General features: G+C 51.8%; 1 protein-coding gene across 4 annotated transcripts in view; it reads right to left on the bottom strand.

The window, feature by feature from the left end:
• mpp7a (MAGUK p55 scaffold protein 7a) overlaps window positions 1-12,607 on the bottom strand; it is a 127,914-nt gene that overhangs the window by 69,785 nt on the left and 45,522 nt on the right. For 2 of the 4 annotated variants that reach the window (XM_064332403.1, XM_064332404.1), the window contains exons 1-2: window positions 5,004-5,166; window positions 4,470-4,588 (exon numbers count right to left, since the gene is read on the bottom strand). In XM_064332403.1, coding sequence (XP_064188473.1) covers window positions 4,470-4,588; window positions 5,004-5,151 — 267 coding nt within the window. In that variant the 5' untranslated portion in view covers window positions 5,152-5,166. Of the gene's footprint in view, window positions 1-4,469; window positions 4,589-5,003; window positions 5,167-12,607 lie in introns of those variants that run through there. The other 2 variants (XM_064332406.1, XM_064332407.1) reach the window with 1 other exon arrangement.

Genomic DNA, 12,607 nt, shown 5'->3' with positions numbered 1-12,607 from the left:
TTCTTATTCAGATTTCCCTTTTTATGTACTGTACCTTATTACACTATCCAAAATCTGGCCAGGCACCTAAGATGAAAGAAATGAAACTGAATGGCCAGTCATTCAAAAGTGTTCCGGACCACAACAGGCTCTAAGTCCCAGTCATTCCATTCATTTCTGACCCCATTCTACCCCCCAAAGGACCAGCGTGCTGTTTGAGGACGTCTCCACCCTACGCGGACCCCTCACAAAGCACTCCACACAGAAGCAGACCCTGTCCATCACCTCCCCGTCTGTCTGCTCGGAAACCACGCTGAGGACTGTTTGCTTGTGCATGCTGGGAACGGCCCCTCGATATTCACGCCATTTCTCCCTTCAACAGGTTTTTTTTTTTTACATTTCTGAAGACAGTACAGCTCTACAAGATGTAACATACCAAAAAAACTAAAATAAATAAAAACGTGTGGACGCGAGTAGTAGTCTCAATCCGTAAATAACATTCCTCATTTTCAAAAAAATGAAAAAATACAAAATTCTCACAGAAGCCACAGATGGGACTGTGGGAGGGCAGAGAACGAGCCCCACACAGAAGGCACACAAGCGTGTGCACCGAGCGGCCGGAGACACGCCAGACTGCGGGCGTAGCGGTGAGGAGCTTTTTTTTGGCCACGGCGGGGGTGGGGGGGTGGGGGGTCACAGGTTGTCATTTTCCAAAAGTAGCCCAGGGCGGTTTGCGCCGGGTCCTGGAGGGACGGGGCGGGACGGAGCCCGGTCCCGGCGAAATAACAAACGGCCGTGTCCGAGCCGACCCCTGCGGAGGAGGCGCTAACCGCAGGAGGCCCGGCTCCGCTCCCCCCGGCGGGGTCGGCTTTCCCGCCGAGCGCCCGGCAGCGGAGAGAGACGCAGCACCGCCGGGTCATGCAGTGCGGCGGCGCGGGGCGGGGCCTACACGGCTCCGGGGACGGATCAGGCTCCCGCCCGGGGCTCAGAATCGCTTCCCGCTGCCTCCTTCGGATACGACGAGAAAGGAGTGGGGAAACGACTGGCTTTGGAATGGGCCCAGGGAACGGGGGGGGGGTGGGTGTTAGGGTAGGGAGGTGAGGAGGAGGAATGTTTTCGGGAGGTGTGACCCTGCCAGGCCAGCCTCCTCGGTCGCTCTGGAACATGGTGACGCTCGAGGCCGCCCGCGGTAACAGGTGTTCGCCGTTCGGGGTGTAAGAAACGGCACCTGGCCCAGCTCCTGAACTCCTGACTCGGTCCTCCAGTGCGACAGAACAAGCGCGTCCTCCGCCAAGTGAAAAAATAAAAGTGAACAATAACTGTGATGACCTACATAGCACTTACATTAGTCATTACATTAGTCATTATTTTTTTCCACTTTCCTTTCCCAGTTGCTTTCCTGGTAACTGTATGAGGAATTCTGGGAATTACACAGAAATTCAATTAATATTCAATTCATATTCTGTTGCCAGACTGTGAAAGGACCAATCCTGAGGGTTGAATTAAAATTGCTCGGGTAACACAATTTACCTGAGCCTGAATCTATGGAGAGTGCATTGACGAGGTCACACAAGGGGGGGGGGGGGTCTGTGATAGAGCTGTCATTGCTTTTTTTCCCTTGTCCCAATATTTGTGTGCGCGTGCGTGCGTGCGTGCGTGCGTGCGTGCGTGTGTTCTTGCCCCCCTGAGTTTGCTTAATGTGTCATAGAAACTCAGGCTGGTCCCACTCCAGCAGTCTAAACCAGCGCTGACAGGAACTTGGTCGCAGAAGCAAGCACCTGAAACAGGTGGAAATTAAACGCTGTATTATATTTCCCCCCGCGTTTGGGAAAGCCAGCGCAAAGTTGGCAGACGCGCCGCAAAATGAGGAATTTACACGGAAAGCCCACTTTAAAACACTCACAGTTTAATTGGAAAGGAAGAGGGAGGGGGAGAAGGCATCCATATCAATTCAGCCGCCCGTCAGCTTTCATTGTGAAATTCACAGGACCTCTGAATTCTGCCATTACTCAGTAAAGGGAAGTGTGCATTTAACAGCTATGCTCCATTACATCCACTCCACACTGGAGTGCTTGATGATGCAGCCTGAACTTCAAAAAATGCACCGGTGGTTGAAGGGGGGGGTGGGGGTTGCTTTTTGGGGTCTGTGACAGGTGGTGTAAAGAGACGGAATCGAGAGGGGTCAGGTCATAGACGGAGGGCCCCACAAACACCCCCTCCACCCTCATGCAGGATGCCCCACACTTTCCACGGTAAGGGCTAATAACTTCTACATGAGTTGGGTCCCCATTCAAATAGTCAGATAACAGTAATATTTTCCCCAACTTCACCCTCATCCCAGCACCTCCCGCTTCACAGCACCCAAACCAATACCCAACCACCCCCCTCCCCCCCCCTCCCCCCCAGGCCCATTGCCGGCGGCGCTGAGGTGACGCTAGCCACGTTCTGAGCACGAGCACTCGGGCGAGTTGGGCACACTCCACCCGCCTCGCTCTCTTCTACCGGGCAGCGTTAATCACCACCCAACCCCCTGCTCTCCAGGCGCTAATTCGGCCCAGCTCTTCTTTGACGAAAAGGAGGAAGCAGAAATGAAGGATGGCGTCCGCGCTGAAGAGGAATGCGCTCACCTCCGGGCGAGCCCCGGTTTACCGATCAGTCTTCTTTACTGGGGCCTATTTCACACCTCGGCAGCACGGCAGCTCGGCTGCGGTAGGACGAGTTAAGCAGTTAATCCCTCTGAGATATTTACGGACTGCGGCTCGGTGCGACCCCAGAGCGGTGCGGACACAGGTGTGTATGTGAATGATGTTCCCTCATTATGGAGCTGAGACCATTCAACGCCCAAAAAAAACGGGCCTGTCTGCAGACAATCTATGAGGGCATTAACCTTCAGTGTTTAATTGGCTTGCCAAGCGATCTGTATTGCTTTAGGAGAGGATAAGAAGGAGAGTAGATTTCTCTGGGACTTCTGGCGCGTAACACCGGCTTCTTTCTCCACAGCCTACAGCTGGCAGCCCCGCACTTCCTGAAAGCCCAGCTCCCTGCTGCGGTTTGGACACAGGCCCCCCTGCCGCCCCCCCGCCTACCTCAGCTAGTTGTGCACAGTTAACCTTTGGTCAAGCCTCCCGCGGAAAGGACAAACGCAGACGTTCTACGAGGCAGGGAGAGAAACAGGGACTGTGCTCATGCATGTGTTTTGCATAAGGACCGGTCACACATACTCACAATCCCTGTTTTGTGAGGACTCCTGCAGATCAGAGAAGTACAAAAGGGGTCATGCTGTGGGAAAACACCGTTCTCCACGCAGACCAGGCGAAACACGTATGGTATGTACAGCACAGAACACCAGCTTTAACACGTACCGCGTTTGCCATTCGGGACATGGAGAGACCAGAGCCCTGTGTCCTCACTAGTAATGTCATCACACAGTAGGATCTAAATGACTCCACTTGCTCCAAGCAGCGCACTGGGTAATTTCTTTTTAATTTGATCACCTTTTCTCATGACATTGGATACAGTGTATCGAAGCAGTCGCACAGTTATTTTGAATTTGAAATGAAATGTTTTTGCCAACGCGGCTAAAAAATTGCTATGGTGTTCTGGAAGTCATGCGAAGCACGTCGAATACGGAAAGAGGAATGAAATAAAAAGCATTTGGCCTCCTCGAGTCCCAGCCGTGGGTCTTCTTTCAGGCATTTTAAGTATTCCATCATTTTGAAGCATTTAACATGCATGAACTGGCACATTACAGACTGGACCCTGCATAGGTAAGTTAACAGAGGAAAACTTTGTTTTGTACCAGGGGAAATGTTGTCAGAAGTTTTTCTTTTCCCTCTTCTTTTTTTGTTCCTCCGTCCTCAAAAAACATTTATTTGAACTGCATCCATGAGCGGTTCGTACCAACACACGGCACGTATTTCCAAACAGGTTATACTGTTTACCCTCGCGGCGTTTGGCGACTGAAACGTTGTTGCGGCGTTAGCAACGGCGATATGGAGACCTGCAACAACAACAAAAAACAACGAGAGCAGCGCCCGCTGCTGCCGCGCTGCGCTGCGCCGCCCTCGCCCCGGGAATTGTGGGAAGAGCAGGCTCCAGGAGCCCCTCGCCCTCTCTCCCCGCGCCGCTCCTCCAGCCGAGGGCAGACGCCGTACGCTACGCTCGTTAGCGCCAGACGGCAGGAAACAAAGCTGTCGAGCACGCTCGTCTCCGCCGGACACGCCCGCCTCGGCTCGGGGGCCGCCGTCACCGCCCGGCAACCCGGAATAAAGGGCCCTTGTGCGCGGCGGAGCGGAGGATAAACAGAGAGGAGAGGAGAGGGGGAGAGAGGGGAGGAGAGAGCGTAAGGGAAACCGACGAGAGGGACGGAAGACGAGAGGGCCAGACGGAGAGAGGAGACGGAGGAGGGAGACGGAGGAGGGAAACGGGGGAGACGAAGAGAAAGGGAGGGAGAGGAGAGGAGCCCTGAGGAGGAGGAGAAGGGGTCTTACCTTGAGCAGTGAGTGGAGGCTCCTCTCCCCGAACATGTCCCGCAGAAAGGCACAGTCCTCCTGGCTGCCCAGATGAGGCTGGAGCTGGGAGGGGAGAGAGGCCAGCAGCTCATACAGACCTGGGGAGGAAGAGGAGGAAGAGGAAACGAGGCCGTGAGCCCATTAAGAGTTCTCCTCGAACACACACACATGCATGCCCATACACACAAGCACACGCGCACCTATGTACATACACACACGCACACACACATGCAGGAACGCCCACACACACAGACGCACACACAAATGCACACAATCACACACGCACCCCTAAATACCCACATACACAAAAATATGCATACACTGACACACACACATGCACATACGCCCACACACACACACTCACACCTAAGCATACACACGCACACGCATACATACACACAGTCACACAGGCACCCCTACATACACAGAAACATGCACATACAACCGCACACAGACACTGACACACACACACACTCTTGACCAGAGCCCTCCATCCACCTCTCTCTCACTCACACTTTCTCTGACACTGCGCCCTCCTCCGTGCGGACTCTCGGTTCCCCAAACTCAGATTATGAAAGGGAATCGGGGCTGTGAGCGGACCGCACACCGTGCCCTGGGTCGCCCCCGTTCCCTCTCTGAGGAGTCCGGGAGTGCGCGGCATGCAGAGCCGGGCCCAGCACCCCACAGCGCACAGGCGATAAGCCCCGCCCTTTCACAGCCTCCACTTCCTCACATTGTTTCGCCCTTTCCTGTTGTTTCAGGAACTCCGCCGTCGCGTAAAAATAAAAAAACGAGAGCGGCTCTCGCGAAGATTTACGCCTTTCCTGCAAACCTCTAAAAAGCTTTTTTTAACTGCTCCTTTTTTTCCCCACAAAAAGCCCCACCAGTTTAAACCTGGCAGATCTCGGCGTGACATCAGCAGGCTACGCTAACAGCAGCGGCGTCAAGGACGTGTGACAGACACACGGCCCCGCTGATAACAAAAGGGCTGCGAAGCTGTAAAAAGAAATGACTCACTTCAGCACATTGGGCCATTTACACAGATCGCCTGCAGAGACGCTGCAAAAGAAAAGAAAAAAAAAACACTCTGCCTGGGGCACAGACTGAAGCAATGATGAGTTCTGGCATCACCAATGTCTCCGGGCTATATGAAGAACCTTTAAACAAACACTGGTAATAATGAATTCCATAGAGGCTTACTCCCAAGCTTAAAAGAACGGACTTCTTAATCCAATTTAAGGAGAAGCAGACTAGGGGCCGATGGTTTCAAGATTAGGGGGGGACCCTACGAGGAAACGCGGAACGAGCGAACGCGGGAGCAGGGGAAAGGGGAGGGGCCGAGCCGCATCAGATAAGCCGGGCCGGGGCCCTGGAGGTGCGTTTAAACGGGGGCGGGGCGGGGGGGGGGGAGATTAAAGGCAGATCTGCTTCGTGTGGAGCTGGGGGCCCGGCCCAGCACGGGGTCCCCCCCCCCCCCACCACCTCGGTCCCCGTTCTCATCAAAGAGCCACACACCACAGGGGAGCCCACAACGGACCTCACTCTGCCCGCTCCAGCGAGAGGCTCTGCCCGCCGTCCGTACGCGACCCCCGCTCGCGACCCCCGCAGGCGGGTGAGCCGCGACCCGCTAACGCACTACCGACAGCACGACGGCAAAACCTCTGGCCCGTCTGTACCCGACGCTTGGCCCCGATTGGCTGAAAGGGAATTTTTAGTTCGAGGAAACTCGAACGACCCGGCAGCTCACCTACTGCACAAAAGCGCTATGAAATCGCACTGGAGCCCGAGGCCAGGGAACTGGCTGCTTCTGCAAGGTCCACCGAAAGACCGCTGCCTGGGCGCGGCCGTGGTGACGACCCCGGGAGTGAGCCGCAGCCTGACGGACTCCAGAATGCACCGTGCCGCACAGCGGTGCCCTCGTGCCAATTCGTTCTTTAACATCGTAAACGCTGCACTCTGGTTTAGAGACAGCTGACCAGAGGACAAAGTGCAGGGGGCAGGGAGGGGCACTGGGAGTGGCTCTCAGTGGGGGAGGGGGAGGATGTGTCTGCCACGAGAGATAACCCAGTCAGACTGCCCCACCCCGGGCTCAGGCTACACAGGGCGCATCAGGCCCAGGCCCAGGCCCTGGCCCAGGCCCTGCCTCGGGGCATCTGGTCCCCTCGTTAATTTACAAGCTGGAAATTTGAATAACATGTCATATTATAAAAGATTTAAAGGACACGGGACGATGTTTAGGGAGGGAGATGTGGAAAAACTATCACGGCCGAAAACCTTTGTAAGAGCCCGCAGGAAGGCTCCGGTTGGCTGCTCTCACCCAAACCGCCCACCCCCTCACCCCCTCACCCCCCAAACCCCCCCCCCCCCCCCCAAAACCCTCCCCCTGACCGGCACGTCACCCGCCGGGCCCCGCGGCGCACTTGCTCCACAAGTTCGGAAAATTTTAAATAACTCGTTTTTACATTTTATTTTCATACCTCAGTATGGGGAAGAAATCAATTGGGGATGCGAGGTTTAGGAATCAGAGGACAGGACAGCGCCGCGCTCCAGATGAGCCTGTTTAACAGACCAGACTGGCAGCGAGGCTCAACAGGGCCTGAACGCGTTTCTGAATTCCTCCACCTGAAGAATAACGGAGGTGTTTTTCCCAGGTAAGCGTCTCAGCTCCATATCCAAGCCGTCCAGTGCAGACGAGCGGAGTTCAAAGGAAGCGGCCGAGCGGAGGACAGAGTGCGCCACGGGACCGGCCCAGCTTCACCCGCGCGGAGCGTGCAAATCGCGTTTGCGTCACCTGCTGCGGACTGCGCAGGGAAAATACATCAGCGTAATGGGCTCTTCCCACACCACTGATGGCCTTCTCAGATCATCCGGTACGGTTCTGCTAACAAGCCGCTTCAATGAGTTTTAAATGCAGAAAGAGAAAGACAGAGTTAGTGAGAGAGAGAGAGAGAGAGAGAGAAGAGAAAGGGAAAGGAAATAAAGAGAAAGAAAAAGGAAGGGAGAGAGAAATAATGAAATGGAAAGAGAGAGACAGAAGGTCCAAACTCTGGACAGTGCGGTAGCAGCTATTCAGGGGCGGAGCTCTGCGTGGACGCTGCCCAGTGGGGAAAGTGAACGGGCCGGACCGCGTTTCCAATGTGGCAGCCTCAGTGTGCGGTCACTGTTTTTGTCAAAGTGAAGTACACGGCCCAGCACAGGGAAGGACAATATCGCACTGGGGGAGGGGGGATTCAGACAATTAAAAACCTGCCACCTCATCTCCAGTAGATTGCAAAGCAAAAGCAAACGCTGCCTTTGCATGCTTTCTTCCACTCACATTACACCAGACACACCACTAAATCTGCCCTCTCCAGTAACTGGGCGAACAATTTCAGCCCTACTGCCACGCCTCAGTATTTGTTAATGACCTCAACATGACCCCTCAATGCACGTTCAGGTGGTGTATTGGGCCGATTGGTCCATTTGCATCTTTATGAGGATGTTTTTCATTAGGTAAAGGACAGCTCACGGTTCTGTAGAAGCAGCTGTTTAGCTTCACTGTCTGTCAATACAACTGGCTACCTGTACATGGACAGTCTAGCAACTTCAAAGCATAAATATAAAAGCATAAATATGAATAACAATAGTACAATGTAATACAATAATGAAACTATATCAAACACATCTTTGTTAATATGTAACATTAAAGTGTAAGATATTATTATAAAAAAATGTACGTACATTTTGTAAATTCAAATGAATTAACACATTTCAACCATAATTAGTTTTCTGAGGCCCGCTTGTCATGTCATATGATTCAAAGGCCAAAAAGAATTAATGTGCAGCACAATGTCCCATATAATTACAGATCAATACAGGAAGCATTGGAAAGCAAAAGCAAAATATGGAAATGCAGCTGGTTTGAAGCATACAACAGTTTAAAACAGCACAATTTTTCCTATTTTGCTGATATGCAGTGATGATATTTCTAACTTCCCAGACTATTTTCCAAAATAAAATGGTTGAAATATTAAAAATGACTATTCAGTACTTGAAAAATTATAAGGAGTGTTTTACTGGAGGAGATACATTTCCATTTTAAAAAGCATTTCTATTTTCATTCGAACAAAAACAGGGTCGATAATGAATCTGGGTAATGTACGATATGACAAATTTTTGAGAATTTCACAAATAGAACAATATGTCCTTAACAGCATAACCTTGATAACATAATATATTTATAACTATAAAACGTTCGTATCAATTGCACGCAGTGTCTAGAGAAAGTGAACAAGCCGATTAATACTGGAGCTGCCCTAACTTTCACTGCGCAGGTGCAGAATGAATGACTTGACCACACCAGACAGTTACACGTCTAGAACGTATTAAGAGAAAAATGAACACCTCAACCCAAAAATATTTGGATGTCTTCAGGGTCAATGTTTCAAGCCTTTTTTTTCCCCCAGCAAACACATTTCAGGCAGTGGGACTTTGAAAATAAAAAAGAAGAAAAAGAAAATGAAACAGCTGCCTCAAGTTTCACATTGTGCGTAGGACAATCCTTTCGGAGTCTGATTTACCTCATCGTTTGCAACCTATCGGGACAGATGAGCAGCCCCAGCAGAGCCGCGCGTAGAGATAAACGAGTCGGTGGGAGAGGAAACGGAGGCTCTAAGAGACTGAGGGTTGGCTTCAGGCGGGGGAAACGTAAGCAAGGCGAGTGAGCCGGAGGACGGAAAGGCCCCCAGCCCAGCTCTTCACAGCCGGGAGGGTGGATATCGACAGCACACCGAGGGTCCGACGGCCCCCCATGAAAGAACCAATCCCACCGACCCCTTTTAAACATTTATTGGGGCGTCATGTCTTTTTGAGTGTTTTCATTGCTCGGTCCATTGTGTCAAGGTTTGACAAAGCAATGATTTTTTTTTTTTAGTGCTGAAAAAATAAACCACTCGATGGAGTCCCACAATGGGAGAGCCTGGCGTGTTGAGTTAAGGCATCGGTCATACCGATGTTGCGTCTCTGAACAGGTCACATTAAGACCATAAACACTGCATTCACAGCTGACATGATTTCCCATAACCAAAGGGAGCAGCTATTCGTATTTTGCTGTCGTGTATGTGACCGAACATTACTAAAAACACGTGAGGTAAATTAATAAATAAAACCGTATTTTTTCAGCTTGGATTCGGCCTTTTCCCCTTCGGTCTAGATAAGTGTCCCCTGAACACCGTTTCTCACATCGTTGGCTTCTTTCTGTAATTGCTATGCTAAGCACGTCTATTCCAAATTGTTCAGCCTAATGGGAGAACGGCGAGTTGCTAGATTGCCTTATGGAAAAATGACCCTACGAAGGCCATTCCTGGTACAAGCCATATTTCTCTGATCATAGAGAACCTTAACTGCACGTCACCAACAAAGTAGAACTACAAAGCAAAGGCCTTGAAATCAAACGCAACTCACAAAGAGGTTCCAGGCTGAATGCACTTATCAAAGCCCCTGGCTTGGGCCAAGCTTTTCAGAATGGATTTATTTATTTCTCGCAGTGCTGTGATCAGCCACTACTTCACTGGCCTCAAGTCTACCCAACGGTTAGTCACACACCTGTAGACTTCAAAAGAAGCTTTCACCACAAACTGAAAAGCAAAGGTTTGGCTAATGACCCTAATTGAATGCATGCACACCGCATACTCTATTGCGTTTGCTGATCCCCGAGTTTTCAGGCCAAACAGATTCTTTTAGTTTTATGCTTTGCTCATGTCTAGATCGGAGTTCTCTTGCTGGTGGCCAACAAATCTGAAAGACTGGGTTTGTTCATCGTCGAAAAACCAACACTTCGCCTCTCGGAGCGCCTGAGAGAAACGGGACGAGCGTGTTGAAGACCCCCGCGAAGGACCGGCAAAGCTCACGCCAGGCCAGCCCCCCCCCCGCTCCCCGCCCCCCCCTCGGGTCCCGTAGAGAAGGGTTCAGGGGTGGGTTTCGGGTTGCTCTTCTCTCTGCATAAAAAAAAAAAACTATCCCCCTGGCCTGGGACAGGCTCCGCTACTATAGACAAAACACAGGCCACAGCAAGGAGCCGGGCCCAGCGTCCTGCCACGTCCGTTTATCACAGAAGCCCAGTCCCTCCTGTGCACTCTGGCACGACGCACAACCGCGGCCACGTTTCAGGAGCACACCGCCATCCAATGACCGCACGGCGCATTCACGTTGACAAAGCCACGCGCTCCTTGGAAACGCAAACAAACACTCCACAATGTGACAGAAGGAAAAAATATTAGAGGATTCCTTACTTTCGATAGTGAACATTCCTTATTCTCAACTGCGTGCGCGACCGTCTGCCGCCCAGCCATTCAAACCGTAAACGCCTGTCTTGTTAATATAGTTACGGCCACTTTGTGACGCAAAGTGTTCATGGCCCATATGCCGTGATGACCTATTTACTGCCGTGTGTACTTTGGACGGGGACAGAAGAGGATATCATGGTCATCCCTTCAACAGTGCGCGCGTATATAATTAAATAAATTTCCAACCCTTTTCCTTTTTTTTTTCTTTTCTTCTTCTTCTCCTCTCTCCTCTGCCCAGCTTTGCTGAAAAATGAAGTGGAAATTTTCATTCTGATGTAATTGGAAACAGGGACACTTTCCAGTGGCAACAAATTCTTGTGTTACAGTACTGCGCTCCTACGGCGGGGAAGGCTCGGCCCCGGGCAGAGGACAAACGGCCGGGAGTGGATGAAGTGCTCCCGCAGCGAGCGCCGCGCTCGCGCCACGGATTCCAGATGCTCGGCATTCCTCGCGCCGGGGACGGAAAAAGTTACCGAGCGGTCTGCGGAAATCCGATCCGGCCATTCTTGTCATATCCCTCATAGCTCCCGTTACTGGGGCCGGGGGTCTGCGAAAGCAATGAGGCCCCGGCGTTCTTAAATGATAAAAAAGAAAAAAAGAAAAAAAGCGAGGATCCCTGCGTTCGGTTATCGGGGCCGATTAGAAAAGCATTAGCGTGTTTGGAAACGAGTGGGACGGCAGAGGACTCGGGCCAGGGGGACCGCGGGAGGCGCAGGCCCTTCCATTAGAGGGCGTATCTGGTAAAGACGTTTGGGCCCAAGGCTCTCTCTCACTCCCTCCCTCCCCCCCCCCCCCCATCTCGCTGCTGCACCCTGAATAGCGGACGCGGGGGCTGGCTTTATCTTTCTAAGGTTGCGGGGGGGGGGGGGGGGGTGATAAACACGCACGGTGCGTGCGCGAAAGCCCCAGGATGACACTGTAAAGTTTTACAGGGTTAATAACCGGCCGGCGGGAGGGCGGGGGCGGAGTGGGCCAGCGGCCACGTCTTCCATCTTTCCGTCGAGAGTTTCTGCTCGGGTGCACTTCACAGGGCGACCCGCTCTCCAGCCACGAGCAAGTCCCACCGTGTGGGCGCGGCTTAAATCACCTGCCAACGGCACATTCTGAGCTGGGATCCCTGCTCTCTGTTACTCTCTCAGCTTTCTACCCATCTGAATAAAGAGAAAAATATGACAGGAGGGCAGACTGTCTTCTCACCATTAAAAAAATTAAACTAGAGATACCGCCTCACGGTTGTATGCCTCCGCCAACCAGTAGCCAGTCTGGATATAAAATGTCATCACTTTATCCTATTAGACTTTTGTGTGAAACTTTGTCATAGTATATGAATAGTATATGAATTCTTGAGTTATGGCCAAAAACGTGGTTTGTGAGGTCATAGTGACCTTGCCCTTTGACCACCAAAATCTGATCAGTTCATCCTTGAGTCCAAGTGGACGTTTGCGCCAAATTTGAATAAATTCCCTCAAGGCGTTCCTGAGATATCGCGTTCACGAGAATCGGGACGGACGGACGGACAACCCGAAAACAAAATGCCTCCGGCCACGGCTGTGCCATCATCGAGGCATAATAAATGCCAGGTGTAGGCACTGCAGCCATCTGCCAGTCCACTAAGAGAACGGAGGATGTTGAGTCCAGCCACACAGGGAATTAATACACACCACGACAGAAAACTACAAATCAAACAGTGGCCACTGGATTCGCATTCACTGAGATGGCACAAAACTAATGAAATGGGGCTAATGTACAGTAAGGTGGCACTGCTTCACATGTATTGGTGTTTCTGGGAAATGT

Source organism: Anguilla rostrata, chromosome 4 (assembly GCF_018555375.3).
Source record: "Anguilla rostrata isolate EN2019 chromosome 4, ASM1855537v3, whole genome shotgun sequence".
Lineage (NCBI taxonomy): Eukaryota > Metazoa > Chordata > Actinopteri > Anguilliformes > Anguillidae > Anguilla > Anguilla rostrata.
The sequence above is the reverse complement of the archived record's forward strand: the minus strand, read 5'-3'. Positions and strand labels throughout refer to the sequence as shown.